Here is a 13,771-nt window from a genome sequence, read left to right as displayed (position 1 = left end):
TCAGGTGTGATGTGTTATAGCCAGGTGTTATGTGTTATAGTCAGGTGTGATGTGTTATAGCCAGGTGTGATGTGTTATAGCCAGGTGTGATGTGTTATAGCCAGGTGTGATGTGTTATAGTCAGGTGTGATGTGGTGTGTTATAGTCAGGTCTGATGTGTTATAGACAGGTGTGATGTGATGTGTTATAGCCAGGTGTGATGTGTTATAGCCAGGTGTGATGTGTTATAGCCAGGTGTGATGTGATGTGTTATAGTCAGGTGTGATGTGTTATAGCCAGGTGTGATGTGATGTGTTATAGTCAGGTGTGATGTGTTATAGCCAGGTGTGGTGTGTTATAGCCAGGTGTGATGTGATATAGCCAGGTGTGATGTGTTATAGTCAGGTGTGGTGTGTTATAGCCAGGTGTGATGTGATATAGCCAGGTGTGATGTGTTATAGCCAGGTGTGATGTGTTATAGACAGGTGTGATGTGTTATAGTCAGGTGTGATGTGTTATAGCCAGGTGTGGTCTTATAGCCAGGTGTGATGTGATATAGCCAGGTGTGATGTGTTATAGTCAGGTGTGGTGTGTTATAGCCAGGTGTGATGTGTTATAGCCAGGTGTGATGTGTTATAACCAGGTGTGATGTGTTATAGTCAGGTGTGATGTGTTATAGCCAGGTGTGGTGTGTTATAGCCAGGTGTGATGTGATATAGCCAGGTGTGATGTGTTATAGTCAGGTGTGGTGTGTTATAGCCAGGTGTGATGTGTTATAGCCAGGTGTGATGTGTTATAACCAGGTGTGATGTGTTATAGTCAGGTGTGATGTGTTATAGCCAGGTGTGGTGTGTTATAGCCAGGTGTGATGTGATATAGCCAGGTGTGATGTGTTATAGTCAGGTGTGATGTGTTATAGTCAGGTGTGATGTGTTATAGCCAGGTGTGATGTGATATAGCCAGGTGTGATGTGTTATAACCAGGTGTGGTGTGTTATAGCCAGGTGTGATGTGGTGTGTTATAGCCAGGTGTGGTGTGTTATAGCCAGGTGTGATGTGTTATAGCCAGGTGTGATGTGTTATAACCAGGTGTGGTGTGTTATAGCCAGGTGTGATGTGATGTGTTATAGTCAGGTGTGATGTGATATAGCCAGGTGTGATGTGTTATAACCAGGTGTGGTGTGTTATAGCCAGGTGTGATGTGTTATAGCCAGGTGTGATGTGATATAGCCAGGTGTGATGTGTTATAGCCAGGTGTTATAAAGTCCTTTAACTGACAAAAAGTCCAAGTAAAAAATATGGGAAGCTTAATGAACCAGCTGTTTATTTAATATGTATAAATTGAATCATATTATATACATTGCTACAAACATACACACAGATATAAATTCATATAAACAGCTGATAATTTTATAAAAATATTTTTTACAGTTACAAAATAAAACTTCAAGTGATGCTATCATGTATCACTGCCTCTACATGTCAACAGGGACTAAATGACAGTGAGATGACATGTCAACACGGACTAAATGACAGTGAGATGACATGTCAACATGGACTAAATGACAGTGAGATGACATGTCAACACAGACTAAATGACAGTGAGATGACACATGTCAACACAGACTAAATGACAGTGAAATGACACATGTCAACACAGACTAAATGACAGTGAAATGACACATGTCAACACGGACCAAATGACAGTGAGATGACATGTCAACATGGACTAAATGACAGTGAGATGACACATGTCAACACGGACTAAATGACAGTGAAATGACACATGTCAACACAGACTAAATGACAGTGAGATGACATGTCAACACAGACTAAATGACAGTGAGATGACACATGTCAACACAGACTAAATGACAGTGAAATGACACATGTCAACACAGACTAAATGACAGTGAAATGACACATGTCAACACGGACCAAATGACAGTGGGATGACATGTCAACATGGACTAAATGACAGTGAGATGACACATGTCAACACGGACTAAATGACAGTGAAATGACACATGTCAACACAGACCAAATGACAGTGAGATGACATGTCAACATGGACTAAATGACAGTGAGATGACACATGTCAACACAGACTAAATGACAGTGAGATGACACATGTCAACACAGACTAAATGACAGTGAGATGACACATGTCAACACAGACTAAATGACAGTGAAATGACACATGTCAACACAGACTAAATGACAGTGAAATGACACATGTCAACACGGACCAAATGACAGTGAGATGACATGTCAACATGGACTAAATGACAGTGAGATGACACATGTCAACACGGACTAAATGACAGTGAAATGACACATGTCAACACAGACCAAATGACAGTGAGATGACATGTCAACATGGACTAAATGACAGTGAGATGACACATGTCAACACAGACTAAATGACAGTGAGATGACACATGTCAACACAGACTAAATGACAGTGAGATGACACATGTCAACACAGACTAAATGACAGTGAGATGACACATGTCAACACAGACTAAATGACAGTGAGATGACACATGTCAACACAGACTAAATGACAGTGAGATGACACATGTCAACACAGACTAAATGACAGTGAGATGACACATGTCAACACAGACTAAATGACAGTGAGATGACACATGTCAACACAGACTAAATGACAGTGAGATGACACATGTCAACACAGACTAAATGACAGTGAGATGACCGTCCTGCCACTGAAACCAGAAAAACATTTAACTCAAATTATGTTCCTACAAATATTCCTACAAATTACATCAAATGTTTTAACTTCTGTAATCATTAATTATTCATCAGTGGAAGGGATTGCTTTTATTTACTATTCTAAGACTTTGCACTCAGTAACCCCCCCCCCCCCCTCCAGAGAAATAAAAAAAAACGACAAGATTAAAGGTAGGTAACTCAATAAATAAAAGCTGCCATCTGGTCTCTAAAAGAGTTATGTACACTGACGTGCTGGAACAAGAATATGCACGAGCCAGCCAATCATAAAAAATTACAACATATTTATTTCAATTTTCAAAATGAATTAAGAATTCAAAGTTCTATTATGTACACATTTTTAAAATTTAATTTATAGACATTTCTGTAGAACTTTGACATTCACACCAGAATAAAAAATCCTTAACTTAATTTTAAGAAGTTTTAAATTATTTAGTAGATGATAAAATCATAAAAACATTCAAATTAAAAAGCCAGAAATCATTTAAATACAATTTTATGATAAGCAAAAAAAAGAAAAGTACACATTATATAGCAAATTCAATTCAAACAACTTATTTTTCCAACTTGTGACAAATTTATTTACAATTTACTGCTATTCTTGGATTTTATTTTTATTTTTTATTTTTAGAGTCACAGTTCAGTATCTGGCAAACTCCCCTCTAGCATAGATCTTGGCCCTGGCGTCTCTGTCCTTGTACGACTTGAGGCGCAGGAAGTCAACAAAGTGGCACATGCCAGCAAGAAAACACAAGACAGGGACCAGGGCACACACCCCGTATGAGTAGGACAGGTGATTAGATTCTGGCTGGGGCATCCAATACTGGTCTGTGGCCGCCTTTAGGCCAAATATTATTATGGCCATGGCCACCAGCAGACCTGAAATTTGATTGGGAAGTTTTGGTTGAAAAAGAAAAACATTCAACATAAAGGAAAAACTGTAACATGCAACAAATGTTAGTACAATTTTTTGAGATCTAACTTATGTGTATTAAGGAGTTATCTATTTTTTTTAGTCACACAACATTTATAGAACAGTCACACAACATTTATAGAACAGTCACACAACATTTATAGTACAGTCACTCAGGATCAATACGTTATTCACCGTCCATGGAACATTTAAAATATGTTCATAAAACCGCCATACAATTTTCACAATAGGCTACGTATTCAACAGTCAGAGAAATGTGCAAACAGTAAACTGTGCAATTACAAACTCATCATATTAATAAACATTCATTTTAATATTTTCTTGTGCACTATTCATATGACCAGTTGTTTTTTTTTTTTTGAACATTTTTTGGTTGTGCATTTTTATGGTCACCCATTCCTTCACCATCACAAGCCACTATTTGATGTCTGAGTCAATTGTCTGAGCTTACTGTCTGGGTCAATTGTCTGGGTCAACAGTCTGAGCTTACTGTCTGGGTCAACTGTCTGAGCTTACTGTCTGGGTCAACAGTCTGAGCTTACTGTCTGGGTCAACTGTCTAAGCTTACTGTCTGAGCTTACTGTCTGAGCTTACTGTCCAGGTCAACTGTCTGAGCTTACTGTCTGGGTCAACAGTCTGAGCTAACTGTCTGGGTCAACAGTCTGAGCTTACTGTCTGGGTCAACAGTCTGAGCTAACTGTCTGGGTCAATTGTCTGAGCTTACTGTCTGGGTCAACAGTCTGAGCTAACTGTCTGGGTCAACAGTCTGAGCTTACTGTCTGGGTCAACAGTCTGAGCTAACTGTCTGGGTCAATTGTCTGAGCTTACTGTCTGGGTCAACAGTCTGAGCTTACTGTCTGGGTCAACAGTCTGAGCTTACTGTCTGGGTCAACTGTCTGAGCTTACTGTCTGGGTCAACTGTCTGAGCTAACTGTCTGGGTCAACTGTCTGAGCTAACTGTCTGGGTCAACTGTCTGAGCTAACTGTCTGGGTCAACTGTCTGAGCTTACTGTCTGGGTCAATTGTCTGAGCTAACTGTCTGGGTCAACTGTCTGAGCTTACTGTCTGGGTCAATTGTCTGAGCTTACTGTCTGGGTCAACTGTCTGAGCTTACTGTCTGGGTCAATTGTCTGAGCTTACTGTCTGGGTCAACTGTCTGAGCTTACTGTCTGGGTCAACTGTCTGAGCTTACTGTCTGGGTCAACTGTCTGGGTCAACTGTCTGAGCTTACTGTCTCTGAGCTTACTGTCTGGGTCAACAGTCTGAGCTTACTGTCTGGGTCAACTGTCTGAGCTTACTGTCTGGTTCAACTGTCTGAGCTTACTGTCTGGGTCAACAGTCTGAGCTTACTGTCTGGGTCAACAGTCTGAGCTTACTGTCTGGGTCAACTGTCTGGGTCAATTGTCTGAGCTTACCTTCTGTGGTGTTGAGAATGACAGAGACCAGGATGAGAATGTGTTCCTTGTGTGGGCTACAGACACGCAGGTAGTACAGAATGTTTAGGATGATCCCCACGGGCTGGGTGATCAGTCCAAAGGTCACAAAGATCACAACTGTCATGAACCATCCTGTACAAGGTTAGGTTAGAAACAGACATTTTTAAAATGTTATCACCAATAATCTTGGTACAGGTAAGAAAATAATAGACCAAGCAAGTAGTCCATCATCATCAAATGCTCAAAGGTGTGGCTGATTATGATGATACATTCGGCTTATAGGCTACTGATACCAATAATTATGCTTGAGGGTTAGTATAATTTTTTTAACGAGCTGACATGCGACGTAGCATACACCGCTATCTGGTTGTTTTATTTTCTACTTATTAACAATTCATAATTTGTGAATTTCAAATCATTTAAAAACTAAATTATCTGCCCCTAATAGGGCCTAGCCGTATGATTGTAAACATTCGGGGTGAACCACAGCTCACCTGACAGGGGATGAGGGTGGTGGCTAAGCTGTGTGGTGTTTTCTATGGTCTCCATGAAGAGAATTAAATATATATATATAGATTGACACCTAGATTCTAGGAGTTAACTAAAATACTCACATGGCTTGTTAATGTCAATGCTAACCCTAACCCTGGTCCTACCATACACCTAACCCCAGAGGGGATGTAGCGAGGGGGGGGAGGGGGGGGACATATGTCCCCGGGCGCCAACCTTAGGGGGGGGCGCCATATTGAAAGTTTGAGGGGGGGGGGGGGGCGTGCAAATGAAAATAACCCTAATTTCTAACCATAAAATTAGTTGAGATAACAATACTACTAACAACCCAACACACCTATTTTTTGGGAGAGTCTATTATCAGACATCAGTCATCACTATCTAAAAACATTCGTTAGGCCTAAAAGTAATAAAAGATCTAGATCTAGATCTACTACTGCAGTGTTAACTGTGTTATTGTTATAGATAGTCCGTTACTATAATTAAATAATGTATTATATTGGCCTAAGTACTAAGTAAATATAATATTGTATAAATTGCATTATTACTAGACCTAGACTAATTTAACTAGCGTACCAGGATATATCCAGTGGACAATCTTCCTCAAATCCCGATCAAAAACATAGTTGCAGCCATAGTAGCGATTTCCTAGCGTGTCTTCCGCCCAGGCGGGTGCTGGGTAGCCATCATCGCGGAAACACACAGCCCAGAGCCCGATGCTAGGGATTCCTGTGTCTCTGGATTTCTCAGACTGTTGCCAGTAGGGATAGGCGCTGGCGAAGAGCAGAGCGACGATGGTCAGTGCTATCATGATAGTTCCAGCAATGGTCCAGCCTGATATTCGGGCCGACCCTGCCATTTTACTATTTACCTTTAGTCACCTACTAGTCAAGTTGTCAACATACGATATCTATTTTCGGCTACAACGGCTATAGGATGGAAGAGTCCATTACGTGAGGGAGACCGGGTTAGCAGTAGATCTAAATGGGGAAAAGTGGGTATAAAAGTCACACATTATGTTTATAGTGCATCAATATGCATGAGACTTAACAAGATGCGTCACATAAACAACACATTAAGCAAGTGGTCAGGTTAACTTGTGGCGTTTTACCCCGGGCAGGTTGGCACAATTCATGGGGCAAAGAGTCATGAATTAGTGACCATAACTCAACCGAGAAACCACATTTAAAAGTAACGCTATGACTTATAGAATTACAAATTATTTTCCGTGCTAAATTACCTGGAGTATGAACAGTAATGTCATGGGGGGGGGGGGGGGCTTGTGGACTACTCCGAGCTGAAAAAAACATCAAATGTTATTGCTAACAAAATAAGAATGCGCGCATTTGGATTATAGTTAATCATTCTATATTTCCATTTTGAAGTTCCGAGCCACAATTTACGGCACACCGGATTATTTCCGGGCTTGTGAGGCCAATGGGTGTAGATAAAATCAATCAATAATTCGTGATATTTGGATCAGTGAACAGACTGATTACTTGTTTATAAATTAATACCTTTCAAGAGCTGGAGCAACACTAAAACTTAGTACAACTTGGGGCCAAGTGGACAAAAGTCACATTGTGACAGATACCAAGGTGCAGGCACAGTGTCAACATACCCCAGCATATTGTGACAGGTCTCATGATGACGTCACGCTTTTTAGGACGATTTTTACCTCCCCCCTCCTCTCCGTCACACGTCGTTACAAAAAGCCAGACCCCCCCACCCCCCCCCCCCCACCCCCATTAAAATGATCCGTCACGCCTCAGCCTACAACACCCCTCAAAAGTGCAGTTGAATTTTTTTTAAAACATTGATATTTTTCCAATCTTGTCTGAGTCAACATTTCTAGTGGTTAACATGTAATGTTATTCATGAAATTATTCTTCATTAGAATTATAATCTTGGCTACACATTTAATTGTTTGGTTATTAGTAGCATGTGGGATTAGGATTGTTTTAAAAAAAAGTCTGGACTACAGTTCAGATGATTTAATTATTATATTTCCAAATAGATCGATGCTTAACTTCACTTTTTAGTTAATTTTTGTCTTTTGTTTTATGTCAAGTTTTTGGGGAAAAACTCGACACCCCCATTTTGCGACAACTTTTTAGACTCGTCCAATGTCGCGAAACCTAACACAGGTAAATGACCTACATTTGCCAATGAGGAAGCAGGCGACATAAGTTTTCAAAATGGGGATGTTAACGATCGTGGGCTGTGTTTTCACGGCCGCGGCCCTTCTCTTCATGATTGTTGCCTTCGCCAGTCCATATTGGGTGGAATCTTTTGAAGAGTTTAAAGGAACCTTCGTCAAGCTGGGCTTGTGGGAGTTTTGTTTTAACGACTACACTTTCTATAAGGACTACAATGGCAAGCGTTACCTCGGCTGTTTCTATGTGTTTTCTCCCGAGATTCGACCTATATGGGAGTGGGTATCACCACGTAAGTCTTGGCTTTATGTTGCACCTGTTACAGTTTTGGCTAATAAAATGATGACACTTCGTGGTCTGGCCATTAAAATATAGTGGGGTAAAATTGTAGAAGTAACAGCTAATGAAACTCAGGTAGGTTTTCTCACAACGCGGAAATGTTTCTTCATGTCAGGCATGTAAACCGGAAATAAGTCTTGGACTAAAACCTTGGTGTCTTCATAATAATAATATCATAAATATAGATCTAGCTCTGTAGGCCTAAGCCTTATGATAAACAAGGGATATTTGGAGAGGTAAAACTTAATTTTATCGATACCTTTTTTCCAAAAGCCTACAAGATTTTTTAAAAGTAAATTATGTTTTTGGGTACTAGAGTCTAGATCTAGTCTAAATTAAATGTTACTACTAGTACTACTACTACTACTGTAGTCTAGATCTACTACTAAACTAGTAGATCTAGTAGTCTAGATCTAATCTACGACTTAAAACTTGATTTTCAATCAATCTTCCAATCTTTATGCCTATCTATAATTCTGAATTCATTTCTTTATAGAGCCTAGGCCTATAGTTTTAGATAGATCTAGGTGATGTCTCTGACTCTACTCACAGATTCTGTAGGCCCTACTTTAATATTATAATTCTGTTCTGTAGGTCTGATATTATTATTATATTATAATTCACCATGAGTTTGTTAAGAAAAAAAAGCCTATTGCTTTATTTGTAATTGGGGAGGGTCACCAACTAGCAGGCCAGAAAATATTCTTAGTTTATTGTTTGTTATAAACATCTAGTCTAGTTCAAATTACAACAAAAGTTGGCTAAAATTCTTCACTAGTGTAGATCTACAATGAATGAATTAATCAAAGTATGAACTTTTGTAGCAGAGAATCCTTAATTACATTTTTTCTTGGATAATTAATTTTTTTTTTTAAATTTCAGCTTGGTTTGTATCGGTTCAAGTCATGGTGTCGGCCTCGCTGCTCTTCATTTTCTTGGTGTCTGTGTGTTTAGTCCTGTATGGTTTCAGGCTTTTCCCCAAGCACATCGAGTTTGCAGTGCTGTTGGGCACAGGAGCTATGATGGGATTTTGTGGTAAGTTCAAAGGTTAGCTGTTGTCAATCAGACATCAACAGGATTTTGTGGTAAGTTCAAAGGTTAGCTGTTGTCAATCAGACATCAACATGATTTTGTGGTAAGTTCAAAGGTTAGCTGTTGTCAATCAGACATCAACATGATTTTGTGGTAAGTTCAAAGGTTAGCTGTTGTCAATCAGACATCAACAGGATTTTGTGGTAAGTTGAAAGGTTAGCTGTTGTCAATCAGACATCAACAGGATTTTGTGGTAAGTTGAAAGGTTAGCTGTTGTCAATCAGACATCAATGGGATTTTGTGGTAAGTTGAAAGGTTAGCTGTCGTCAATCAGACATCAACATGATTTTGTGGTAAGTTCAAAGGTTAGATATTGTCAATCAGACATCAATGGGATTTTGTGGGTGGGTGTCTAGTTATTTTAACCCTTGCATACAAACAGAAATATGGAATGGAAATAATAAGTATCAGTTACACACTCTAGATTCAGCTTTTTATATTAAGGGCATGGGCGGGTGATGAGTACCAACTTCCTTATTTCCGAGTCTAAAGATGTAATACTTGGCTAATAGTTATAACTCAAAGAGTTAAGCATAAAAATATTTTTTTTAATTTTTTAAATCTTCCGTTGCCATGGTGACGGCGGCCATATTGGATTTTATTGACGATTTTTAAATGGAAATAACTCAAAAATGGTTTGTTCAAATTTCATGAAAACTTAATATAGTCTGCAGACACATGTGTTTAAGACTTCTGATAGATTACATTTTCAAAAAAGAAAATAGTTTTTTTTTTACTTTTTTTTTAAAAACATTACTGTAAAAATTTCATTATTTCGTCCAATTTTTTCACTATTTCAACAACAAAAATTATTTTTTTACAAAAATTCCAAAAGTGTTCTATCAGTTTTCTTTGAACATATATAAAGAGTAACTGGAGCAAATTTAGTTCAGTTCTGATAATTATTAACAAAGTTATTTCAACAATTGTACAAAAAAACATCAAACTGAGAAAAACGCAAAAAACTAACAAAAAGTTGCAAAAAATGAACATTTATCGCTGTATGTCACTAAAATCGACCACATTTATAGCCTGAAGTATGGTGCTGCTGAATATATTCCTTCTGAGCTTGTTCGGCTGTTAGTTTTCTTTTTTTCTGGCGCTGTTTGTTTTACCTAGAGTTGTAGTAAAGCTGTTGTCATGGCGTCTTTTTTCGCGTCTTCACTGGGTCCTCGACTATGGTTTCCTTCTTTTGACAGCAATGCCATAGCATGCCTGGGCCCAAAATTGAATTATGCTATCACAGAAACAGCAGTATATTTTGCATGGTCTCATGTCTAAAGCCAATTATGATAAGACGTCTTTGTTTATTGTGAAAGGCCTTGTTCTGGATTCTTTTGCAGTTGTATACTTACGGTTTACAACATTTTTATTACTGCCACACCATGCTTGAAGTAAACCCTTTACACTGTTTTCATCAATAGTAGCCACTACATCACAGTGTGCGAGGAAATGTATTGATAACATCAAGAAGCAAATCACAGTCGACAATAATTCTGCATGGCTGTGGTTTACAATTAGTACTACTAGTACTAGATGTAACAGTGCTTTCTTCTGTCTGTAAAAACTGTGTCTTACATTGCCGCAGTTTCTTAGTAAATGTGCATATTACATCTGCACCAGTGCTTGTCTGAATAGTGCTAGATTTAGTAGAGGTAGCTGCAATCAGTTGCATTCGGACGAGCCCTAGCTTTAGTAAATTAGTTAGATGTGTGTATCTATTTTTAGCGAGTATTTTGTTCTACGCATTATCGAAAGAGAAACAAATTAAATCGTCTCACTGCTTATGATAATTCACACAAACTAATCTAAACTGTTAATAGTATATTTAATTGAAATAATTATATGTTAAAATAATGTAAGTATTTTACAGAAGCTTAGAGAAACAAAACTAGATCAAACTTAGCAACGCGCTGATACTAAGGGAATGTTTACTCCCGAAGCGAAACGACCAATCGCTAACCGCCGTCGTATGCCAATGAAAAAATTGAGGTCAAAAATTTGCATACCGGAAAAACCCGACTGAGTAAAATAAACAACTTTATGACGTAGAAAAATAATCACATTAAAATATGTATTTTGATTGGTCATTTAATTTTAGAACAAATAAAGAAAGGAGGTCACGGCCTTTCCATTGATATGAAACACATTAGGTTTCCGCGAAGCCTAATAGTACTTTTCTAGGTCGAAAAATTGCTATTTTTACCAAAAAATTAAACAAAAGACCATGTACACACTACATTGAACCCGGTTTTTCATAATTAAATACTGTTTTTAGGGTCATAACAATGTCATTTTTAGATTCAACGATGGTTATTCTGTATAGATCAAGTAAAAGTTGGAAATCGATGATTTAGTGGATTTATGACGAAAAGTACACCCGCCCATGCCCTTAAAGAAATTTGCAGATGTCACAAAGAGAGAAAATAACAACTGGTGAAATTATGTGTACATCTGTTTTAAAAGCAGTGTATTTGAATTTTTCAGTGGTTGTGATAAAATATTTGTTTCAGTGGTTGTGATAAATTATTTCAGTGGTTGTGATAAAATATTTTGTTTCAGTGGTTGTGATAAAATATTTGTTTCAGTGGTTGTGATAAAATTTTTCAGTGGTTGTGATAAAATATTTGTTTCAGTGGTTGTGATAAAATATTTGTTTCAGTGGTTGTGATAAAATATTTGTTTCAGTGGTTGTGATAAAATATTAGTTTCAGTGGTTGTGATAAAATATTTTGTTTCAGTGGTTGTGATAAAATATTTGTTTCAGTGGTTGTGATAAAATATTTCAGTGGTTGTGATAAAATATTTGTTTCAGTGGTTGTGATCCTGATCGCACTGATTGTGTTTGGCGTGTTCAAGGAGGACAGACTGTGGATCCCCCGGCCTGACATGAACCTGCTGTCCTGGTCCTACGGCCTGTGCTGCATGTCGGGATGGTTCTGCCTTTTTGCCTCTGTTTGTTTACTTTTAGCTGGCAAAGACAAGAAGAATGAAAAGTACCCAGCACCAAACAACTATATGTAAATAACATGCAGCTGTACAGAATTTTCTCGTTACATTTTTTAAAATTCATATTGTATTCATTCATATCTGAACATAGTTTTTTATTTCCTTCTTGCTAACTAAAAAAAACAATCTTAGAGATTCAGGTTTTATGACAAAATGTTGTGAATGTAAACTTTTCCTGCCCAGTCTGTCTGGTCAATATCTGACCACTCACCTACCAGGTCTGGTCAATATCTGACCACTGACTTGCTGACCACCCACTTATCAAAGTTGATGGTCAACTCAAATGTAAATAAAAATGTAGACTTATGGTGGACAGTCACCAAATTGTACATGTTTTTTTCTTAGTTTTTTAAAAATAAAGGGACATAATACACTTATAAACTTGAACACTCCATGAGTTATCAAATAACCCAGTACGTCTTCACATTATTTTCTTCTATCCTAATGTTAGACCCATCATAGTGTGTCCTCTCCTCTAAAAGTAACTAGTTCTGTTTTGGGATCCATGCTTGAAAACTGCTGATGGTATTTGTATGTTTTTCTATCTGTTCTATAAGCACAGAATCTCTTACATCTTTAGGGCTTATCTATTGTCAAACATTTTAATCTTCACTTACATCAATGTTGTTCATCAGGAAACTGAACATTTTTATAAATAATCTTTGGAATTTGCAGTGTTTGTTTCAAGGGAGAACATTCATCCATTTTTGTGTGATTCCAGCACATTCACACAACACACAGACATTCATGTATCCATCTAATATTCATTGTATTGATGCTTGCATTAATCTGATGTGATTGAGAGTCACTTAATTATTCCAGTCGTTAGTGATCAAGGGATTGTTCCAGTGTTAGTCATTAAATCAAGGGATAGCTCCAGTTATGCAACTGTCTGTCAAGTATGACCTAACACTTTATATTTAGCCCCACTTTTAACTCACTCAAATGTTAAGGACTAGCGGTCAAAGTTTGTAAAGCAGGTCAACTTGTGTCAGCGCTGGTCAGCCTCTTGAGATTTTTGGAAGGTTTTTGTATAGAAAAAACTGCTTGCAGGTGTATATAATTGATATAATAAAATTTCTATTGGATTTGTAAACATAATTTTTTGTTGTTTCTTGGGGTAAATGTTTTGGGTTGACTTAAGTCTAAAGTTGACTTAAGTCTAGTGCTGTGGTTTATGTTACACATCTATTTATAGCTGGTCTCAGCATCAAACGGTGATGAAAATATTAATCAGGGGAGGTAGCCTGCTGCAGAAAGAATAAACTGAGTTACTTCCCCGTGAAGATCTTTGCCTGTGCCACAGCTCAAATTTCTGACAACCATTTTATAATAACTGCAGTAACCTATACTGCAACCATTTTATAACTGCAGTAACCTATACTGCAACCATTTTATAATAACTGCAGTAACCTTTACTGTAACCATTTATAATAACTGCAGTAACCTATACTGCAACCATTTATAATAACTGCAGTAACCTATACTGCAAGTTCAAGGTTTAGATTGCTTGCAAAAAGAGACTGCATTGATCTGATGAGACAACCTTTTTGAAGATCACGA

The 13,771-nt window shown here is 37.8% G+C and overlaps 2 protein-coding genes across 2 annotated transcripts; one reads left to right on the top strand and one right to left on the bottom strand.

Moving 5' to 3' along the window:
• Window positions 1–1,280: 1,280 nt before the first annotated feature.
• On the bottom strand, window positions 1,281–6,547 carry LOC131951965 (uncharacterized). The gene is made up of 3 exons (XM_059314438.1): window positions 6,189–6,547; window positions 5,082–5,234; window positions 1,281–3,611 (listed from the first exon to the last, which is right to left on the bottom strand). The coding sequence occupies exons 1-3, from the start codon at window positions 6,469–6,471 to the stop codon at window positions 3,373–3,375; spliced, it is 675 nt and encodes a 224-aa protein (XP_059170421.1). The 5' UTR covers window positions 6,472–6,547; the 3' UTR covers window positions 1,281–3,372.
• A 1,196-nt stretch (window positions 6,548–7,743) lies between these two features.
• On the top strand, window positions 7,744–13,307 carry LOC131951943 (uncharacterized). Its single transcript, XM_059314415.1, has 3 exons — window positions 7,744–8,060; window positions 8,990–9,142; window positions 12,015–13,307. The coding sequence occupies exons 1-3, from the start codon at window positions 7,811–7,813 to the stop codon at window positions 12,221–12,223; spliced, it is 612 nt and encodes a 203-aa protein (XP_059170398.1). The 5' UTR covers window positions 7,744–7,810; the 3' UTR covers window positions 12,224–13,307.
• Window positions 13,308–13,771: the final 464 nt, after the last annotated feature.

This window comes from Physella acuta, unplaced genomic scaffold (genome assembly GCF_028476545.2).
Source record: "Physella acuta isolate Inbredline_101_S28 unplaced genomic scaffold, ASM2847654v3 ptg000067l, whole genome shotgun sequence".
Lineage (NCBI taxonomy): Eukaryota > Metazoa > Mollusca > Gastropoda > Physidae > Physella > Physella acuta.
This window is presented reverse-complemented; position numbering and strand designations above follow the sequence as displayed.